We start from the raw sequence: 18,640 nt of genomic DNA on the forward strand, positions 1-18,640 counted from the left end.
AGAACGTTCACGCATGCGGTCCTCGTCACTGACAACCACAGGAGCCCAACTACCCCTGCTTTGGTCAGCGCTTGCCTCATTGTCCTACTTCAGGCATGTATAACCTAATGGCTTTTTGATTTCAAAAGGAATGAGTTGAGTAACGTAGTTGGTCAATCTGCCCTTAACCAGTCAATAGATGGGGTGTTTTTAAAATGTGAAGAGTGGAGAATCTGAAAACATTTTCTTTAAGTGAATCTGTCTAACAAGGTCACCAGAATATTAGCTTACTCCACAACTGGGCTATTTCCCGTTTGATAGTTTGCAGAGGAGGGAGCCCTCTTATAAGTGAATTTCCAGTGTCATCTATTGAAATCTTCTGCGTCCTCCACGGTCCATTTCCAAAGCCACCTGCATGATTGGAATGAATGATTTGCTCTCTTAGGCACACAGGACTCTGTGTGCTTCATAGGCTTGTGCAATTCTTGCTCCCCTGTTAATTATAAACTGTTGGCCTAGACGTTGTTACTGTCTCTGAGGCTCTCTGTTGCAGAGAGCAGTTCCCTGAATATGTTAATAGTAAATGCTCAGTAAATGTTGAATTAAATCCATTATCAGCATTGGTTTTACTAATAGCTTTTGTACACTGTTGTGTAAACTTTACAAACTGCTTTCGTGCACAATTGCAAGGAAAAATCTATTGTATGTTTTAAGGTGGATATTCCTGGTATAACTGATAATACTGATAGTGGCCTGTTTAGCTATGGATGCATATTAGGTGGAAATGGAAAACATGCAATATTTTTAGATGCAAATAAACCGGAAAGTTAGGGATCAGGTGAATACACATGTGGTCACAAGAAGAGGGTGTTGGCTGCCAGAGGACTGACCATGAGTCAGCTCCATCCAGGTGAGTCCTAAGAACCTAATCCTGATGCTCTTCAATAACTGCCGATGAGATTTGTGTGTATTGACTGGTGGCAATGGTTTGTGGGTAGATTAAGAACTGAGGCTTTTCGGCTTCCGTCTCTACTAGCTTTAACCTCAGCCAAAAGGCATGAAAATTAATAGGTGCCTTCTTATATTTTTTTCTCTCTCTCCTCCTGATCTTTCTGAACAAGGACCTTTTGAGTTGAATATCGGTCCAATTAAATGCACCTGATTAAAACTGTCAAACCAAAAATGAAGTGAGCTGGAAAAAAAATGCAGCAAGAGTGGTAGATCTCAAATTACTCAGTTTCTCTGCTTGAGAACTGAATTGTAAATAAATGTGTTAGGTAGTGAAATTTTGTTTTGTTTTCCCCAAAGGAGAAATATTTGCCACATGGAAACAAAATATATTCAGCGTGTTTTCATTCTGTAATTGCGCTGCTTCTATTCTTAATTCTTTCTGAGTTTCTGATTTAAAGGGAAAAACACGGAAACAGACTGTTGTGTAAAATTGACAGGAATGAGTGTGAACCTGGCTGTCAGAGACATAGGTTGCGGTAAAATTAGCAATGGAAATAGCTTCCTATTCTAGAGGTTAAAAATAATGCATCTAGAAGGGAGTTATTTACATTGGCCATTCAGAGGCTTCCCCTGGAGACTTAGTTAGAAAAACTGTGAAATCCATGGTGGATGCTGGATGCTCAGACAGCATTTCCGGGAGTCTCACAGCTCTGGGAGGGAGAGGGGTGGGGATGGGTGAAGGGGCTGGGGATGGGGATGAGTTCTCAAATTGTGAAAGAAGGTCAAAAGACAAGCCTCGTTTGTTCTAAAGTTTGCGATGTCCAACAAATTAATTCCTTAGATGGAGGGAATGCTATTTGAGCATCCCAGTGACAGAAGCCTTTCTCATCCTGCAGCCTGAAAGGTGCTGGGGGCAGAGGTGGCCCACAGACCTTGCTGAAGGGGAGCTCCCCAAAACTGGACCAAGGAACACCTCTTGGATGAAACGGAATGTGAAAATAAACAGCAGCCCAGCAGAAGGGAAACCAAATTAATTTATGCGTGGGAGAAAATCCTTGTTGCTGCTCTTTTATGAAGTGAAAGCACATTTGTTGGAGACTTTCAGGGTTTTTCTCTCACCCTCTGTGGGTCCCAGCTTCTCTTGTGTTCATTTCTCTGAGTGCATACCCCAGCGTTTACTTGACCTCAGGTGATAACACAATAGTTTCAGAGATGTTTCTCCTCGGGTTTCTGGTCTGACTCCTTCGAGGCCATGCACTACGATTATTTGCTGGTTTATTATTTAAATAACCATGATTGCAGTAGCAGCATCTTCAGAAAAGCGATTAATGGAATATTATGAATTTAAAAGGGCTTCCCTGGTGGCTCAGTGGTAAAGAATCCACCTGCCAATGCAAGAGACCCAAGTTCCATCCCTGAATCTGGAAGATTCCCACGGAGAAGGAAATAGCAACCCACTCCAGTATTCTTGCCTGGGAAATCTCATGGACAGAGAGAGGCCTGGTGGGCTACAGTCTATGGGGTCTCTAAAGAGTTGGACATGGCTTAGCGTCTAAACAACAACAACAAAATGAGTTTAAAAAGTACTCTTTAGGTATTTGAGTTTTCTTGCAGTACAAAAAGAGTGTATGTATCTCAGTGAGTGTATCTACAAAGCACAGAGCAGTAGATGGTTAAGAATATCTGGGTATTTTAGAGGACTTAAATTGGTCTGTTTAAGAAATGCTTTGTTTGCATGTTCTGGGCTTGTGTTTTGGTGAGGTTGAGAAGGTTGCTTTAAACGTAGTTATCAGCTGTTTGTATCACTCTGGAACATTTGGATCTCCTTATCACTGTTTGATGGGCTTAGAGCCTGAATTGACAACTTCTTTAGTTTTTGACCCACTCACCAGCTTCAGCACGTCTGCAGGGGGTGAATTTTCTTCTCACATCTGGAGTGGGCAGGAAATTAAACTTTGCCTTTGGGGCTTTGCCAGAAGATGTGCCAAATTTTTTAGGCACTTGAATCCATTTTTGAGAACAGCAACAAAGAAGAGGCAGAGAGGGAATGGAGAAATTATAAAAATAACAGGTACTTAGCTCTTACTGGTTTATCTGAAAATAAGAGTGAATGATATCTTTATCAATGAGAATTCACTTGCTGATTTCTCTTTCCAGAGGGTGGAAGGACAGCTGCTCAGATTTTCTAGAAGATGCTGCTCAGAGGGCATCTGGCAGGGGCTTTGAAAAGGATCATTGGGCCAGATGTTAAGAGATTTGGGCTTTGGGTTCCAGTGTTAGCAGTAAGTTAGCTCTGTGTGTGCTTTAGATCCACCGTAACCTTAAGAATATTTAATAGTCTCAGTAAAATGACAAGACTGTACACGGATGTGGTTGTGATTCTTTGTGGTTCTTAAAACCCTGATTTTATGTACCTTGTTAATTGCTCCAGACTGCAAGGAATGACAACCCACTCCAGTATTCTTGCCTGGAGTATCCCATGGCCAAAGGGCCTGGTGGGCCTTTGGACACGACTGAAGCGACTTAGCATGCACGCAAGGTTCTACATCAATCTTGACTATGGAGAGCTACTCTAGTTTGACAAAAGCATAATTTACAAAAAGGAACATAAAATCAACCCTGTTGTTGAAATTGATGTTGGCTGCTTGGTGGTTGGTAAAGAGCATCTCTTCGAGAAGCCATTGGTGAGATGAGTGGTTCTGGGTCCCGCCGGTTTCAGGAAAGATGACAAATGTCGAAATCAGATGGGAAGAAGGAAATGTGGCAAATCACCAGGAGCCAGACTGTTTTTAACAGAGAAAACTCAATTTTGCCTGCTTTTCTCCAGCAAATCCCATTTGATATTTTATATTTTCGTGATAACTTAATAAGGAATCTCAGGAAGGAGTTGCAGAACTGTAACTTAGTGAAAGAGAATTTGTCATTTGTGACATTTCTTCTCTAAAGAGCATGGGAAGATCGATGTATTAGCTTGTAGTTTGGGCATTACTATTTCCAGCTATTTCTATTCAGGAAAGAAACAGCACGATATATGTAGCAAAACTTGGCACAGTGGGGAATTTTGGCTCCATCCCTAAAGCATCATTGAACTCTCTAGGGACCAGGCATTGTGAAGGCATATGTGGAATCTGTACATAGTAAGCCACCATCCCTACCTTTCAGGAACCCTGTCACTTAATTTTTTAGAAGATAAGTCCATAGTAGACTCAATATTTTGAAAATGGGAATGTTGGGTCTGCATTCAAAATACGTACAGAACCTGCCTGCTTCTCCCCACGATCGGCCTCCCTGTTCCCACCTTGCACCTGCATTCTCTTTTCCACAGGCAGCCAGAACAGACCTTGGAAAACATAAGTCATGTCATGTCACTGCCCCGCCGCTGCCCCTCCAGTGGTTCCCAGTCACTCCAATTGCAAAAGATGAGAAAATCATTCGGTAGTTTACAGCATCCTTCTGATAGGCTCGGCCTCCCTCCTTTAAATCTCTCTCTTTCTCGTTATTTCTCTGACTTTCCTTCTGCTCTGACACTCACTGGCTTCCTTGATGGTCCATGCATGTACCAGGCAAGTTCTCACATCAGGGCATTTATATCAGACCCTCCTCTGCCTGGGCCCCCTCCCTCAGAGATGGCTGCATGACCGACTGCTGATGTCTTTCAAGTCTTTGCACAGATGTCACCACCTCAGTGAAGCCTCACCCTAAGTGTGACTGTTGAACATGACAACTTATCTCCTACCCATTACCCCCATCCTCTGTGTCCTGCTCTGTATGTTTCTCCATTACACTTACCACTCTCTGGTTTTCTCTAGGATTTACTCATTTATTCATTTTGTTTAACATCTGTTTTCCTCACCGGAATGTAAGCTCTAAGAAGGCAGGATCTTCATTTTGTTCAACATTGTTCAGTCTTGAATGCCTGCCATGTGGCAGGCCACTCCCTCCTTAGCTGTTGAATAAATGAGTGAATGAATGAGAAAGAGAAATTAATTCTGACATTGAGTTCTAGGGAGAATAACGAGGAGGAATCCTTTGACCTGGGGGTTGAAGGATGGGCAGAATTGGACAGTCAGGCCTTCTGGGGGAAGACATCGCAGGTTGAAGGAATATTTTGTGCAAAGGCAGAGAAGTGGCAGAGCCCACTTGTGCTCCTGGAAAGGCTACGAGTCCCAGCTGACTGGTGCCGGGGTCCAGTGAGAGCAGTGAGGGTGGACAGATAAACTCATGGATAGAAAATAAGGAAAGGGGACTCTCGGTGCAGTGAGGGAACAAGTGACTCATCACTGCCTATGTTGAGAGGGCTGGCAAGTTGAGGGTTGGGATCTCAGACAAGCAGTTTGCACTGTCCCTTTAAGAAGTCAGGGAGAGATTGTCCCTTTAAGAAACCAGGAATGTGAATAGTGTTTGGTAGTGAGATCTCATTTTTGTATAGTACTCTACTGTTTTTTCAAAACATGGTCGCATGTTTATTATGATGGAAGCTTCAGAACAACTCTGTGAAATTGGTAGAATATCTAATAAGCAAGTTTTTATTTACATATTTTGATCAGTTAAAAAAAAAAATGAATTGCATGTTCTATCAAGCCAGCTAAGTGACTGGCCTGAGGTGGAGTTAGAAAGCGAGAGGCAGTTTCCTACCGCCTTGGGTCTCATCATCCAGTTTCCCCCTATGTCTGGCTGTCACTTTCATTCCCACACGATCTTGAAGATCTCATGCTCACTTTTTACCTGGGCACAAGCTTCTCCCCATTTCCCCCATTCACTGAAAAGCAGTTTCTGCATCCAGTTTCTTCTTTACCAGCTCCATTTTCCTCATTCCTCCTCTTCCATTTCCCTTGATTTGAAATAATTAGAAAAGGATGAACGTGTGTAGAAGGTGGCTGTGCTTTAAACTGTGGCCCATTCAGCATCCTTTCAAGCTTAGGTCCAGAGGCTCTGACCCAGCCCCTGACCTGCTGGAAGGTTGTGTCTGTCTTTCGTGTGTTGTTGTTTTTTTTTTTTTTTTGTGGGGGGTGGGGGCAGGGCAGAGGTAGCATGTCCACGACTCCATTTTTGCCTGTCTTCAGGCTTTCTTGTTGCTTGCTTTGGGAGTAAACCGGATCTTCTTAATTCCCCCAGATGTTAGTAGGCAGGACGAGGCGGAGGGAGAACTCAGTGAAGGAGAACACTGGTATGGGAACTCTTCGGAGACGCCGTCGGAAGCCTCCTATGGAGAAGTCCAGGAGAACTATAAGCTGTGCCTGGAGGACCGGATCCAAGAGCAGTCCACGTCTCCAGACACCTCCTTGGGAAGCGCGACCCCCAGCAGCCACACGTTGGAGCTGGTGGCACTCGACGGGGAGGTCCTGCGAGACCCACTGCAGTGTCCAGATCACCTCTCCCCCGGCGTGTCTTCTCTGTGTGAGGAGGACCACCCAGGCTCCACCAAGCCCCTGAGCAGCAACTTGAGGCGGCTGCTGGAAGCCGGCTCCCTCAAACTGGATGCCGCGGCCACTGCCAACGGCAGGGTGGAATCCCCGGTCAACGCGGGCTCGAATCTCTCCTTTTCCCCACCGTCCCACCACGCCCAGCAGCTCAGCGTGCTGGCCAGGAAGCTGGCCGAGAAGCAGGAACAGAATGACCAATACCCTCCAAGTAACCGTTTCCTATGGAATCAAGGTAAGTGGTTGCCAAACTCAACCACCACCTGCGACTTGTCCCCGGACTCCGCCATCCTCAAACTGAAAGCTGCAGCCAATGCCGTCCTGCAGGACAAATCGCTGACCAGGACGGAGGAGACCGTGCGATTTGAGTCCTTTTCCTCCCCTTTCAGCTCCCAGTCTGCCAGCTCCACCTTGGCAGCTTTATCCAAGAAAGTCAGCGAGAGAAGCTTGACTCCTGGCCAGGAACACCCGCCCCCGGCCAGCTCTTTCCTTTCCCTGGCTTCCATGACCTCCTCGGCGGCCCTTCTGAAAGAGGTCGCAGCGAGGGCTGCCGGGACCCTTCTGGCTGAGAAATCGTCACTGGTGCCTGAGGACCCTCTACCGCCACCGCCTTCGGAGAAGAAGCAAGAGAAAGTAACCCCGCCTCCTCCGCCGCCGCCTCCGCCGCCTCCTCCACCACCGCCACAGTCCTTGGAATTATTGTTGCTCCCAGTTCCCAAGGGAAGAGTGTCTAAGCCCTCCAACTCAGGTATGGATGCTTTCATTTCCATCAGCCTCTAAGTCTTTTTTTTTCTGCCTGTCAATTGCAATGTCTAATTCATTGCCTTCTTTCTTCGCGTGCGTTCCCCATCCGATCTGAGGCAGGAATAAAAAAGCAGAAGCAACGACAAAATAAGTAAGCAGCCTCAGGGTGGGTCTTTCATGTATGGATGACACGAAGACTTCACCAATAGCTTTATTTTTGAAAGGTAATGAATAATCTTAGAGACATACAGTACTCCTTCCCTTTCATAGAAACGATTTTTTTTTCACCTTACCGAGTTCAGACTAGGTCCACACAAGATATATTTAATGGAAGAAGATCAAAGTATCTTTGTCATGGAGTGCATGGCATCACTGCACAGGAGGGAAAAAAAAACTCACTGCTTTTGAAATAGTTGACAAGAGAGAGCTTACTGTCCTACAGCTTCCATCACAAATGGACTTTTGTGTCATCAGTGACTATTCTGCCCTAATTTATCACACTATATACTTTTTAAAATATATTTTTTTATTGGAGTATAGTTGCTTTACAATGGTGCATTACTTTTTGCTGTACAGCAAAGTGAATCATCTATACGTATACATATATCGCCCTTTTTTGGATTTTCTTCCCATTTAGGTCATACACAGAGCAATGTGCCTGCCATGCAGTAGGTTCTAATTATCTATTTTATATCAATAGTGATACATGTCAATCCCAATCTCGCAATTCATGTGACCCCTTTTGTATACCCTTACATTAGCATTTTTTTAAAATTTTGGTGGGACATAAGCCTTTACATACTCTGTTCTTATATAATTTCTTATTGTATAAGAACTCTAAAGAATATTGTCATTCAGATGTAATCAAAGCATTTCCTGCAAATTCTTTATTTTATTCCAGTCCAATCAGATTCTGAAGGAATGTGCATGTGGAAAATGTGAATCATGGGTTTTTCTTATGGGGATGGTCTTTTCAAAGGAGAAGTTGCGATCTTCTAGAGCCTTGACGTTCACAGTTATTCATCCGAGGGAGAAACTTAGTCACTTGGGTCCTCACAGTGGAAACATCATTTCTTGTACTGGTTTGTTTTTAAATTATGCCCGTGGTAAAAAACAGGGTCCTGGAGAGGGATGTATGGAGTTTCAGATGTCTCTGGAGGATATCCTGCCAGACCTGAACAGGAAGCGGGCCACGTGTGTCATCATCAGTAGAAACACTGCCATTGTGTGCGTCTGGCCAACTTTTGATTATTTGCAGCCACATTGACGAGAGGGGGCTCAGAATGGCAAATCATTGACTGAACAATCACAGCTAACATCAGTTTGATGCGTTTATGACAAATTTCCATTTAAATTGCTGAATAAGCTCTATGTACTCATTATAATTGCTTTAAAACTTGTGTAAACAGCAGAATAGAACTAGGAAAATGGATATATGGAACTTTTATGACTCTTCACATGATCCAGGCCGCTTGCTCCAAGGTTTCTGAAATGTCAATAAACTCCTAAAATTTTATCAATGCTGAGTTTCCCTTCTCCTCACTTCTCACCTGCCATCTGATGAGATAAAGAGAGAAATGGCTAAAATTAGGGAACAAGGAGACAAACAGAGGGACCAGAGTAATTTTTATAAGGGAATTAATCATTCCTGGTTTATAAAAATTTCATTTATGGGGAGCAGCAGAAAGAGAGGTGTGGGCATCTAAGTAAAATGTTACTTTATGTATATTCTTCATATGGTTCTTAAATAGCTGAATTAAATGGTGTTTCTCCTATACATTCACTTGGACATTAGTTATTTGGAAAAGCTTATACAAAAGAGTAATAAACTTTAGCTTGCTGGTGGCTTGGAAAGAAGGACCTGGTAAGACTGTCTCCTGAAGGCTGACTATAATGGCTTTGTCATTTTAGAGAGTCATGGCTATAACCAGCAAGTTATGAAGTATGAGCTTTTCATTCAGGTGACTAGATGCATGTGAGGAAGAGGGGAGGTCTCAAGCTTCCAGGGTGGGCTAGACTATTTTTGCCTGTTTTGTTGTCGAATCTACAACCCAGGGACAAGATGGGCCCCTGTTTTGGTTTAAATGTCCACAGGCTTCCCTGGTGACTCAGACAATAGGGAATCCACCTGCAATGCAGGAGACCCTGGTTCTATCCCTGGGTTGGGAAGATCCCCCGTAGGAGGGCGTGGCAACCCACTCCAGTATTCTTGCCTGGAGAATCCCCATGGACAGAGGAGCCTGGTGGGCTCCAGTCCGTGGGGTCACAAAGAGTCAGACGTGACTGAGCGACTAAGCACAGCACACTGCGCAGCACAAACCACGCCCACCAGGCTTCTCAGCAGGATTGAATATGGAGGTCTGTAAGAAATCGATTTTTCTTTTCTCCTTACTGAATTTATTCTGTTGCTGAAACACTTACTATTTGGATCAATGACCACGTTCCAGTTGAAGGGGAGGGGAAAGAACTTGAAACGGGACCCTGCCACCTCTCTTGCTGATTGGCGGGGACCCCTGTTTTCCATGCACATCTGTTCACACTCCAAGAGGTAGCTCCGAGGACAGAGTATTGTGTTTAAAAAGAAACATTTCGTTTTGCAGAACTCAGACAAGAGAAAAGATTGCTGCAAGGAAAAGCACGAGGGCTCTTAAAATGATCCCCTGTGTATCCATGTGGGTGCATCCTAAGTTCAAGTTCTGTTTCTTTTAAATTAAAAAAAATTTTTTTTTAAATTTTACTACAGTCTGCTTATTAGACTATAGTTGATTTATAGTACTGTGTTATTTTCCGTTGTATAGCTTCATATTCTTTTCCATTATAGGTTCTTACAAGATGTTGAATACAGTTCCTTGTGTTATACAGTAAACCCTTGGTGTTTATTTTATATGTAGTGTTGTTTATCTATAAATCCTGTACTCCTAATTAATCCCTTCCTGCCTTTCCTCTTTGTTAATAGGTTTGTTCTCTCTGGCTGTGAATTTGTTTCTGCTTTGTAAATCGGTTGATTGTATCATTTTTTAGATTTCACATAGAAATGACATCATGTGATTTGTCTTTCTCTGACTTACTTCACTTAGTATGATAATCTCTAGGTCCATCCATGTCGCCACAAATGGCATTATTTCATTCTTTTTAATGGCTGAGTATTATTCTGTTGTATGTATCTGTATATATCACACTTTTTTTTATCCATTCATCTGTTGGTGGATGTTTAGGTTGCTGGACAGGTTCTGTTGCTTATTGCATGAACTGGAAACAGGAGAGGCGGTGCCTCTGTGCACTTGTCACTTAAAGTGAGTGTTATCACTTCCCAGGATCCTAACAGGGTTATGGATTAAGAAGTTGATAGAATATCTGATTTTGTTGTTTATCTTTGTACCATGGAGAGATGATTTGGCTGGTGTTGCTTAGGTCCCTCACCAGTTTTTGCATCTGAGGAGTGGGAGGGAAGGTGGGTCTTTCCATCCGTCCCCCACCTCCCCTGCTCTCTCCTTCCCCCCTCTCCCCTTCCCCACTTGGCACTGTTGGCTTCAGAGCCACCTGGGGGCTGGATTTGGGTGTGACTCGATTTTACCTAAGAAGCCTAACGGGGATGCAGTCACCCATGCTTCTAAACAGTTCTCATGACTACTTTCATTTTTATGTTTGGAAGAAATCTTAAGTTTGATTCACAATAGGTGGGTGGACTGACTTCTCACAGGGAAAGGGTTTCTGTTGCCCACTGACTTAAATAAACAAGTAATAACCCCCCACACCCCTCCCCCCAAAAAAATCCACAAAAATACACACCATCCTGATTCTAAGCAGGGCTTACATTTTGAAGCTCTTTCTCAAAATGTTGCACAAAGGGCATATAAAGTTGATTCTGGAGTTACAAAGCGAGATGTGTTAGAAAAGCCAGCCTTGTGTTGAGTCATTTAGACACTAGCGTTTCTTTGACCTTCTTTAGGTCAAGGGAAGTCCAAACCATGAAAAAAAAAAAAGTGTCTTTTAGGTCTGGCCTTATTCTTCTTTTTTGAACAGGATTTGGTTGTTGCCAGGTCATAGTGTATTTAATTCCTTAAAGAGTCCATCACTCGATAGCCTTTCCCCCTGCAAAGAGAGGTGATGCTGGAGTAGGAGGTTTCTTTTATGTGACCCCACGCCCCGGCACATGCAACACTGCTCTTCTGAAAGGGGACACGGTAGAGAGAAGATTATGTCCGTTTGCTCTAAAGATAAATGTCACACATTGACTCAATTCTCTTTGAAGCTACTGTTCTGCTGCAGCTCAGAACAAAATAAATAGTTTTTATTTTAAAGACAAAGTTTCTTGTAGAAAGCTACCAAGATTCCCAGGATGCCAGGCTCCTGGTTAAAAGAAATCACGAGGAGCCTTTCCCAGAGAATGTCTTCCAAAACGTCTTATTTTCCTGAACAAAATTTAAATATGCTTAGAAGCAAGCTGGTCTCATACAGCTGGGAGCTAAGATTATTTCCTGGGTCAATAGATAGGGTTTTCTGGCTGCTGTTTTCATTCCTATTTATGAGATGTTATTAACATTATTGCAAAAGCAGAGAAAGTCCAGAAAGACAGGTCACCTCTTCTGATACTCCCCTCAGGTCCATCATTATTAGAGCCGTAATCTGGGGATGATCGCATACAGGGACTTCCTTAGAAAAGGAATTCGCTTTTTAATCAAGATTCAGAACTCTATGTCGCTCATCTCCATAATATCTCCCTAGTGACTTAAACTTAGATTGTCTCTAGATATCAGGCTTTTCTGTAAGTTTTACTAAATATTTACCAGTTGTTAGAATATGCATCAATTATCTCAATATCTCAATGTCAGTAACAACAGAAGGACCCAGGGACATCCATGATCAACAGAGTTTTGTGTTTCCCTGAAATAGGATTTGAAAGACTTGCCCAATAAATTCCATGGAAAGATACCAAATCCCTGTATGTTGTTACGAAGGAGGGTGTCTTATCCTACATACATATGCTGTAGTAGGTTAGTGGTCCTAGAGTCGAGATGGATGGTGCATGGATTACAGACAGCCAGGGCCACCTGTCATCTTAAACTCCTTAGGTGTGTATGGAGAGGTCTGTTTGCAGAAACTATGCACTTGCAAATTATCTTGATTTTCTACAGATTGCCACTTAGGATGTAGCAAGGCAAAGTTTGATTTCAAAGCCTATAAAACAACGAACATTTGTTAAAAAATACCTACATTGATCTACAATGATTCAGTTAAAACCCTCCATTTTTTTTTTTTTTTAGCCGAATGAAATTTTTACATATAGGCAGTAGGGCAGAGCACCGACCTCAGGTGAAGAGACTGTCTGTCGTCACTGCTCTGCGACTCATGCGCAGAGGGACCATTGTAAGCATCCATCCCAAGTCAGTTGCCTCCTCTGCACGCTGAACAGGTTAAGATGTATCTTCAAGGTTCTTCCCTGCTTTAAAATTCCTTACTTTTACTTTCTTTCACTTTATTTGTCTATCCACTCAAAACTTTTTTTTTTCCCCCAAGTTTTGGATTACATATGTTGCTTCTTAGAATTCACTCTCAAACTTCCTGCACGATCTCTCTGCCTTGGACAGATCCTGTCCTTTGTAGATAGATGGACATACCTGATTGTACTTTATTAATGAGGTAGTCACACTGCATGCATTTGGATTATAAGCTGCTTGGGAGTTCATTTTGGAAACAAGTGAGCCATGAGTATGTGAACATCTCTGTGTGATCATCGTGGCTTCCCTACTCATTCTTTCAAGATGTGTGTTGGCATAATGTGTGAAAAGCAATTGCTCTTGAGTTAACACCTCTTTTGCTGGGACTTACTGGTGGATTCCTGTACCTTTTTTTTTCTATTTCCAGTCCTTGTTTCATTTTTTGGGATACTATCTTGACCCAGCCCTTTCTACTGAATTTCATTATGAAATTCTACTGAATTTCATTATGAAATTCTACTGAATTTCATTATGAAATTCTACTGAATTTCAGTCCAACACACAATTACTGAATTGTACTTGATCCCTGGCCCTGTGTTGGGTGCCTGAGACGTGTAGGTAAGGACTTCCAGCTCTGCCCCAGCCCGTTCCTGCCTCCACCCTGCTCTTCTCCCTTTCCATCTTTTCCATCTTCCTTTCCCTGCTGAGCTGAGCCTGACATCAGAACTCTGCATAGGCTGAGCTGGACCTACCTGAACAGCACTGTGGATTCCTACTGAATTTTATTTCCTCTTGGCCCCAGGAATAATCTGTCCTGTTGGATTAGGCCCTGGGCTACGTGTTTATTGTGTGATGTCAGTTGTTTGGATTTATACCTGCTTTGATGGTAAGTTTTCTGCTTTGGAGGGAAGAGTTCACTCTCACTACTGTCATTACAGTAGCCACTACCAAGAGCCTCCATGACAGGCATTTTATACACATTTATTATCTGTTGTATTCCAATAGTATTATTGCTTATAAAGAGAACATGTTTTCTCCAAGGGAGCACATCAGCAGCTATCCACAGCACCAGCTCTAGTAGCTCTTGGGGGAATTTAGTTTTGTTTGCAGTGATGCTAACTGGTGGTGTATTGCAGGGAAGTTGTTCATTGAACAGTTGTAAACTCGGTAAAATTATGAACATTTCCATCCTGTTACCTTGAAAACATATTGTGGTTCATTCTGAGGAAGTGGTCATATTTCTTTAGACTCTAAATCTAAGTGAAATTTACAGCTGTCAGTTCCTTGAAAATATTTTGGCATACAAAATAGAGTCCATCCTTACTTCTGTCTTTCTCAGAAGTAGTTAACAACATCATATATGTATGGAAAGCATCTTACCAAAATATAAATTTTTAATAAATAAGAATGCAAATATTACCAGGGGAAATTCAAATTTTTAAGCTTGATCGGTGTTTTCCAGTTACGTTGGCTTCTGTCTTCCTTTCCTGCAGTGATCAGTTACAATTGTCCAGTAGTCACAGTAGGGTAACTATTGGACCGCTTATCTTGCAGTTAGTTTCTCTTCATTATGACTATTTGAACTTTTCCCCCCAGTCAGTCCAAGGGCACCCTAATTTGTGCACTTTTCATGTATATTTTGATATTAATTAAACCTAAGAAAGCATGGCTCCCAAACAAAATTAATGTATATGAAATATGAATATGCAGGGTTTAATGCAGTGGAGTCTGATCCATATGCAATGTAGACTCGCTTATTAGGGCAGGGGTGGAGAGTGTCAGGAAAAATAGGAGGCCTGTTGGTCACATGAGGCAAAGCCAGTTGTCCAGGCAAAGCCAGAGGTGTTCCTTTTGTGAGGAAATGCCTTTTGATTGCCTTCCTGTGATGTGCCATGAAATCTCAGGTCAGGGTATGACATCTCAGCTTTTCTCTCCTCTCCCAGACAATTGTGTAAAAGGCAGTTTAGGGTTTAGACCGTGGGAAGTACTTCCTGAAGATGGGGATTAGTGGCAGCCTGTTTGTGTATCTCTTTCTTATTACTTTGATGTTCTTAATGACCCCAAATAGACATCATTATCATTTTCCCCCCTTTGGCTTATGACAGTAATATTACCTAGGGGCCTGATTCAGTCTTTATATATATATATAGTTTTATTCATTTATTTAATTTTTGGCCTTGCTGCATTTTTATTGCCATGTGGGCTTCTCTCTAGTTGTGGAGAGCTGGGGCTACTTTCTAGCTGCAGGGTGCAGTCTTCTTACTGCAGCAGCTTCCCTCGTTGCAGAGCACGGGCGTGCCGGCTTCAGTACTTAAGGCTCCTGGGCTCAGTAATTGCAGCTCCAGGGCCCTAGAGCACAGGATCAATAGTTGTGGTGCATAGGCTTAGTTGCTCTGTGGCATGTGGGATCTTCCTGGATCAGGGATTGAACCTGTGTCTCCTGCATTGGCAGGCGGCTTCTCTACCACTGAGCCACCAGGGAAGCCCCTGATTCAGTCTTCCCTCTCAAATCTGTTATTCAACATGCTGTCTTTGTGATCCAGATGTCAAAGTGGAGGGAATGACGGTGAAGGATAGACAGTGAGAGGCTGAATCAGGGATAGGAGCCCAGGCCAGCAGAGGCGATCAATAAGATGGGAGGAGAGCTTGAGTGGTTTAAGAAAAAGCGTGTTGATAAGCTTCTACAAAGTGTGCTTTTCCTAGAGTAAAAGGAAATCCTCAGTCTCCACCCTTGTCCCCTGATCAGAAAAGGGAGTTCTGTGATGAGACCCATCACAAGTAGAATTTCCAGACTTGAGGGATATGTTTTCAGATAGAGAATTCTTTTTCAAGGTCCTTCGTTATGCTAACCAATATTGCCTACACCTATAAGCAATGTAAAAACAGCATCTTTGGAATGCCCTGGCTTTATTCCAGAACTCTTCTGATTCCATCCATTTTAAGTGGTTCTTTGCATGTGGAGATTCAGTTGACTCCATGAATAAATAATAAGATTATTTAAAGGTTTACACTTGGGAATATTTCCTTTTAAAATTATAAAAGTCATGTATATATTAAAAAAATTCAAATAGTACAGAGGAATATACAATGAAAACAAGTTTCCCACCACGATCCCTTCCTTTTAATCCACAGTCCTTTAAAATGAACTGCTTAATGATTTCCTATGTACATTTCTAGATAATTCTCATACAGATAAAAAGATTATCATTTTTTGTTTCATTTATTCATCTCATTCTTCCTATTTCTCTTTTTTCTTTTTTGCCCAAGTATTTAAAAGCAAATCCCAGACCTCATATTCATTTGCTTGCAAGTATTTACATATACATAAGGACTTTAAGGGGCTTCCTTGGTGGCTCAGAGGGTAAAGAATCCACATGCAGTGTGGGAGACCTGGGTTTGATCGCTGGGTTGGGAAGATCCCCTGGAGAAGGGCATGGCAACCCACTATAGTAGTCTCGCCTGGAGAATCCCCATGGACAGAGGAGCCTGGTGGGCTACAGTCCATGGTCGAAAAGAGTCAGACATGACTAAGCAAGTAAGCACAGCACATAAGGACTTTAAGGGCTTCCCTGGTAGCTTCCCCGGTAAAGAATCTACTTGCCCATGCCTGCCTATGCAGGAGATACTGGTTTGATCCTTGGGTCAGGAAGATCTCCCAGAGGAGAATGAAATGGCAACCCACTCCAGTATTCTTGCCTGGGAATTCCCATGGACAGTAGAGCCTAGTGGGCATTAATCAATGGGGTCCCAAGTTGATCACGACTTAGCGGCTAAACCTCCTCCACCACCACCACCACCACCAAAGACTTTAAAAATGCATAGTCACAATAACTGGTATTACATGTAATAGGATCAACAATTGTTATATGATATTATGGAACACCCGGGCTATAATCAGTATTTTCTTAATTATCTCAAAAGTGTCCGTTTATCATTGTTTCATTCAAATCAGGAGCAGAAATAAGCTTCACACCTTGCATTTGCTTTATCTGTCTCTTAAGTGTCTTTTCATCTATAACCTCTTCCCTTTTTAAAATGCCAGTTACTTGTTGAAGAAACTGGGTCATCTGTTCCATAGAATGTCCCACATTCTGAATTTGGCTGATTCCATCCCTCTTGGTGTGTTTAACTTTTTTTTTTTTTTATTAAAACCACCTGTATTTCCAGGAAACTCAATAGTTATCTAGAAGCTTGATTAAATATTTTGTAAGAATATTTCATACATGGATTATCAAAGGGCACCCAATGTGCATCCATTCTTAGTGATGCTGAGATTGAGTAATGGTTTTCTGGGTGTTGTCAGCTTGATACATCCTTTATAAAGTCCCCTATCAACCTTTCACCTAGTGGTCTGAGCAGCAATTGGTTCCTATTTTCTAGAGAATAAAAATAAAGTCCTTCTAGACTTATAGTTTCAATTCTTGCTTTATCCACTAACTACTATCTTGGACATGTTTCTGTATCAGCATCTATTGATCTAATTAATTTTTTTAAATGGGCTTCTTACATTTTATTTCATGAGTGTATTACAGTGTATTTAACCAGTTTGGAAATGTTTCTGATCCCTCATGAAGAGAAAGCCTGAGTCCTTAATTCTGTTTTTATTTCCTCTATCCCCAAATAGCAGAGGCTCGTGTGACCCTGTGCAGTATAAATTGGTAGACCAGAAGTGTAGCGGTGTAGTGTCACAGCAGACACCCTCCCCTGTGGGGCGGGTGGAGGAGTGATCCCTGCTTTCCTTGCAGGAAGTACTTGGTTTGTTTGCTTTCCTGAAAAATGGAAGCATTTGCGGCCGCCTGATTGTAGCTTTTCCCAAAGTGGGCAGTGGGCCCCAGGCTCCACAGAGCAGGGCAGCACACCTTGGTGGCCAGTGGAGGGTCAAAAATAAGAGAGTGACAGCCTCTGACCGCAAGGCCCCCAGTGGCCAAACTGGCAGCAGCATCTGCCCAAGCCATCACGGCACAAGTCAGCCTGAAGTTTGTCTCCATTAGGGTTTGGTGTGCGAGGTTTACGATGGCTCTTTGGTTTCCAGCGTGGTGTTATTCTCAGTCGCTTTGACTTGTCTTTATTTCTTGCCATTTTCCAAGTTCAGTAATTCCAATATGAACTCGAGTCTGGCACTTGCCTTCAGGAAAGCAAAGCCCTGGCTTCGGGTTTCTCTGGGCTGAGGTGTGGGATGCCTTCTGAAGTGCGGTGGGGTGGCCTCTGAAAGCAGGACTTTCCCAAGGCAGGATGAGCAGATTTTGAAAAAATGGAACCCAGGTGGAAGTCATGAGATGAACATAGCTTTCTACCTGCAGGAAAGCAGGAAGAAAGCTTCCTCATAGATAAAGTCTTGGAATGAGAAAAACAACTAACAAATGAAAATGGAAAAACCAAAAAAGACCTCCAAAACTCAAAACCAAAAAAAAAAAAAAAAAAAAAAGCCCAAAACAAAAAACAACAAAACGGAAGGACAAGCAAAAAACCCTCCGCAACCCCCCAGTTCCGTGTTAGTTTTCTTTATAGAGCAGTGCATGTGAATTAGTGCTGGATGCAGTGTGCCTTTTTGTTTTCCTTAATTTTCCTGTCTTTCTCCTTCTCCCAAGCCTCAGAAGAGGAAAGCGGAAAGCCTTTCCAGTGTCCCATATGCGGTCTGGTTATAAAACGGAAGAGTTACTGGAAGCGGCACATGGTGATTCACACAGGTTTAAAAAGTCATCAGTGTCCGCTCTGTCCGTTCCGATGTGCTCGCAAGGACAATCTCAAATCCCACATGAAGGTAAGCCCCCCGCGGACGGGCCCGAAGGCGAGGCAGGCACAGCCAGGGCCCTCGCACCAGCCGGGGTCTGAGCTCGGGGTCGTAAAGTAGAGTGCGATGCGGATAAAAGGATCCATGTTGGAAAGGATCTCGTTATAAGTGTCCTCATGTCCACTGGACAGCCCAGAACTTAAAGGCAGAGAGCAGCTTCAGCAGCCAGATAATATACGTCGTGTAGAACCATCCCTTCCTACTGGGGATCGGCAGCCTAACCTGGCCTTGCAAGGTGACACTTTTGGAGGCACTCGGAGCAAAACTTGGGAGGAATAAGGGTTCAGGAAGAGCTGTTGGACCTGCCTCTCTTCCGG

At 43.0% G+C, this 18,640-nt stretch overlaps 1 protein-coding gene across 8 annotated transcripts in view; it reads left to right on the forward strand.

The window, feature by feature from the left end:
• Positions 1-18,640, forward strand: part of ZNF827 (zinc finger protein 827) — a 190,585-nt gene that overhangs the window by 30,807 nt on the left and 141,138 nt on the right. For 7 of the 8 annotated variants that reach the window (XM_070769035.1, XM_019977811.2, XM_070769037.1 and 4 more), the window contains exons 2-3: positions 6,046-7,098; positions 18,121-18,293. In XM_070769035.1, coding sequence (XP_070625136.1) covers positions 6,046-7,098; positions 18,121-18,293 — 1,226 coding nt within the window. Of the gene's footprint in view, positions 1-6,045; positions 7,099-18,120; positions 18,294-18,640 lie in introns of those variants that run through there. The other variant, XM_070769036.1, reaches the window with a different exon arrangement.

This window comes from Bos indicus, chromosome 17 (assembly GCF_029378745.1).
Source record: "Bos indicus isolate NIAB-ARS_2022 breed Sahiwal x Tharparkar chromosome 17, NIAB-ARS_B.indTharparkar_mat_pri_1.0, whole genome shotgun sequence".
NCBI lineage: Eukaryota > Metazoa > Chordata > Mammalia > Artiodactyla > Bovidae > Bos > Bos indicus.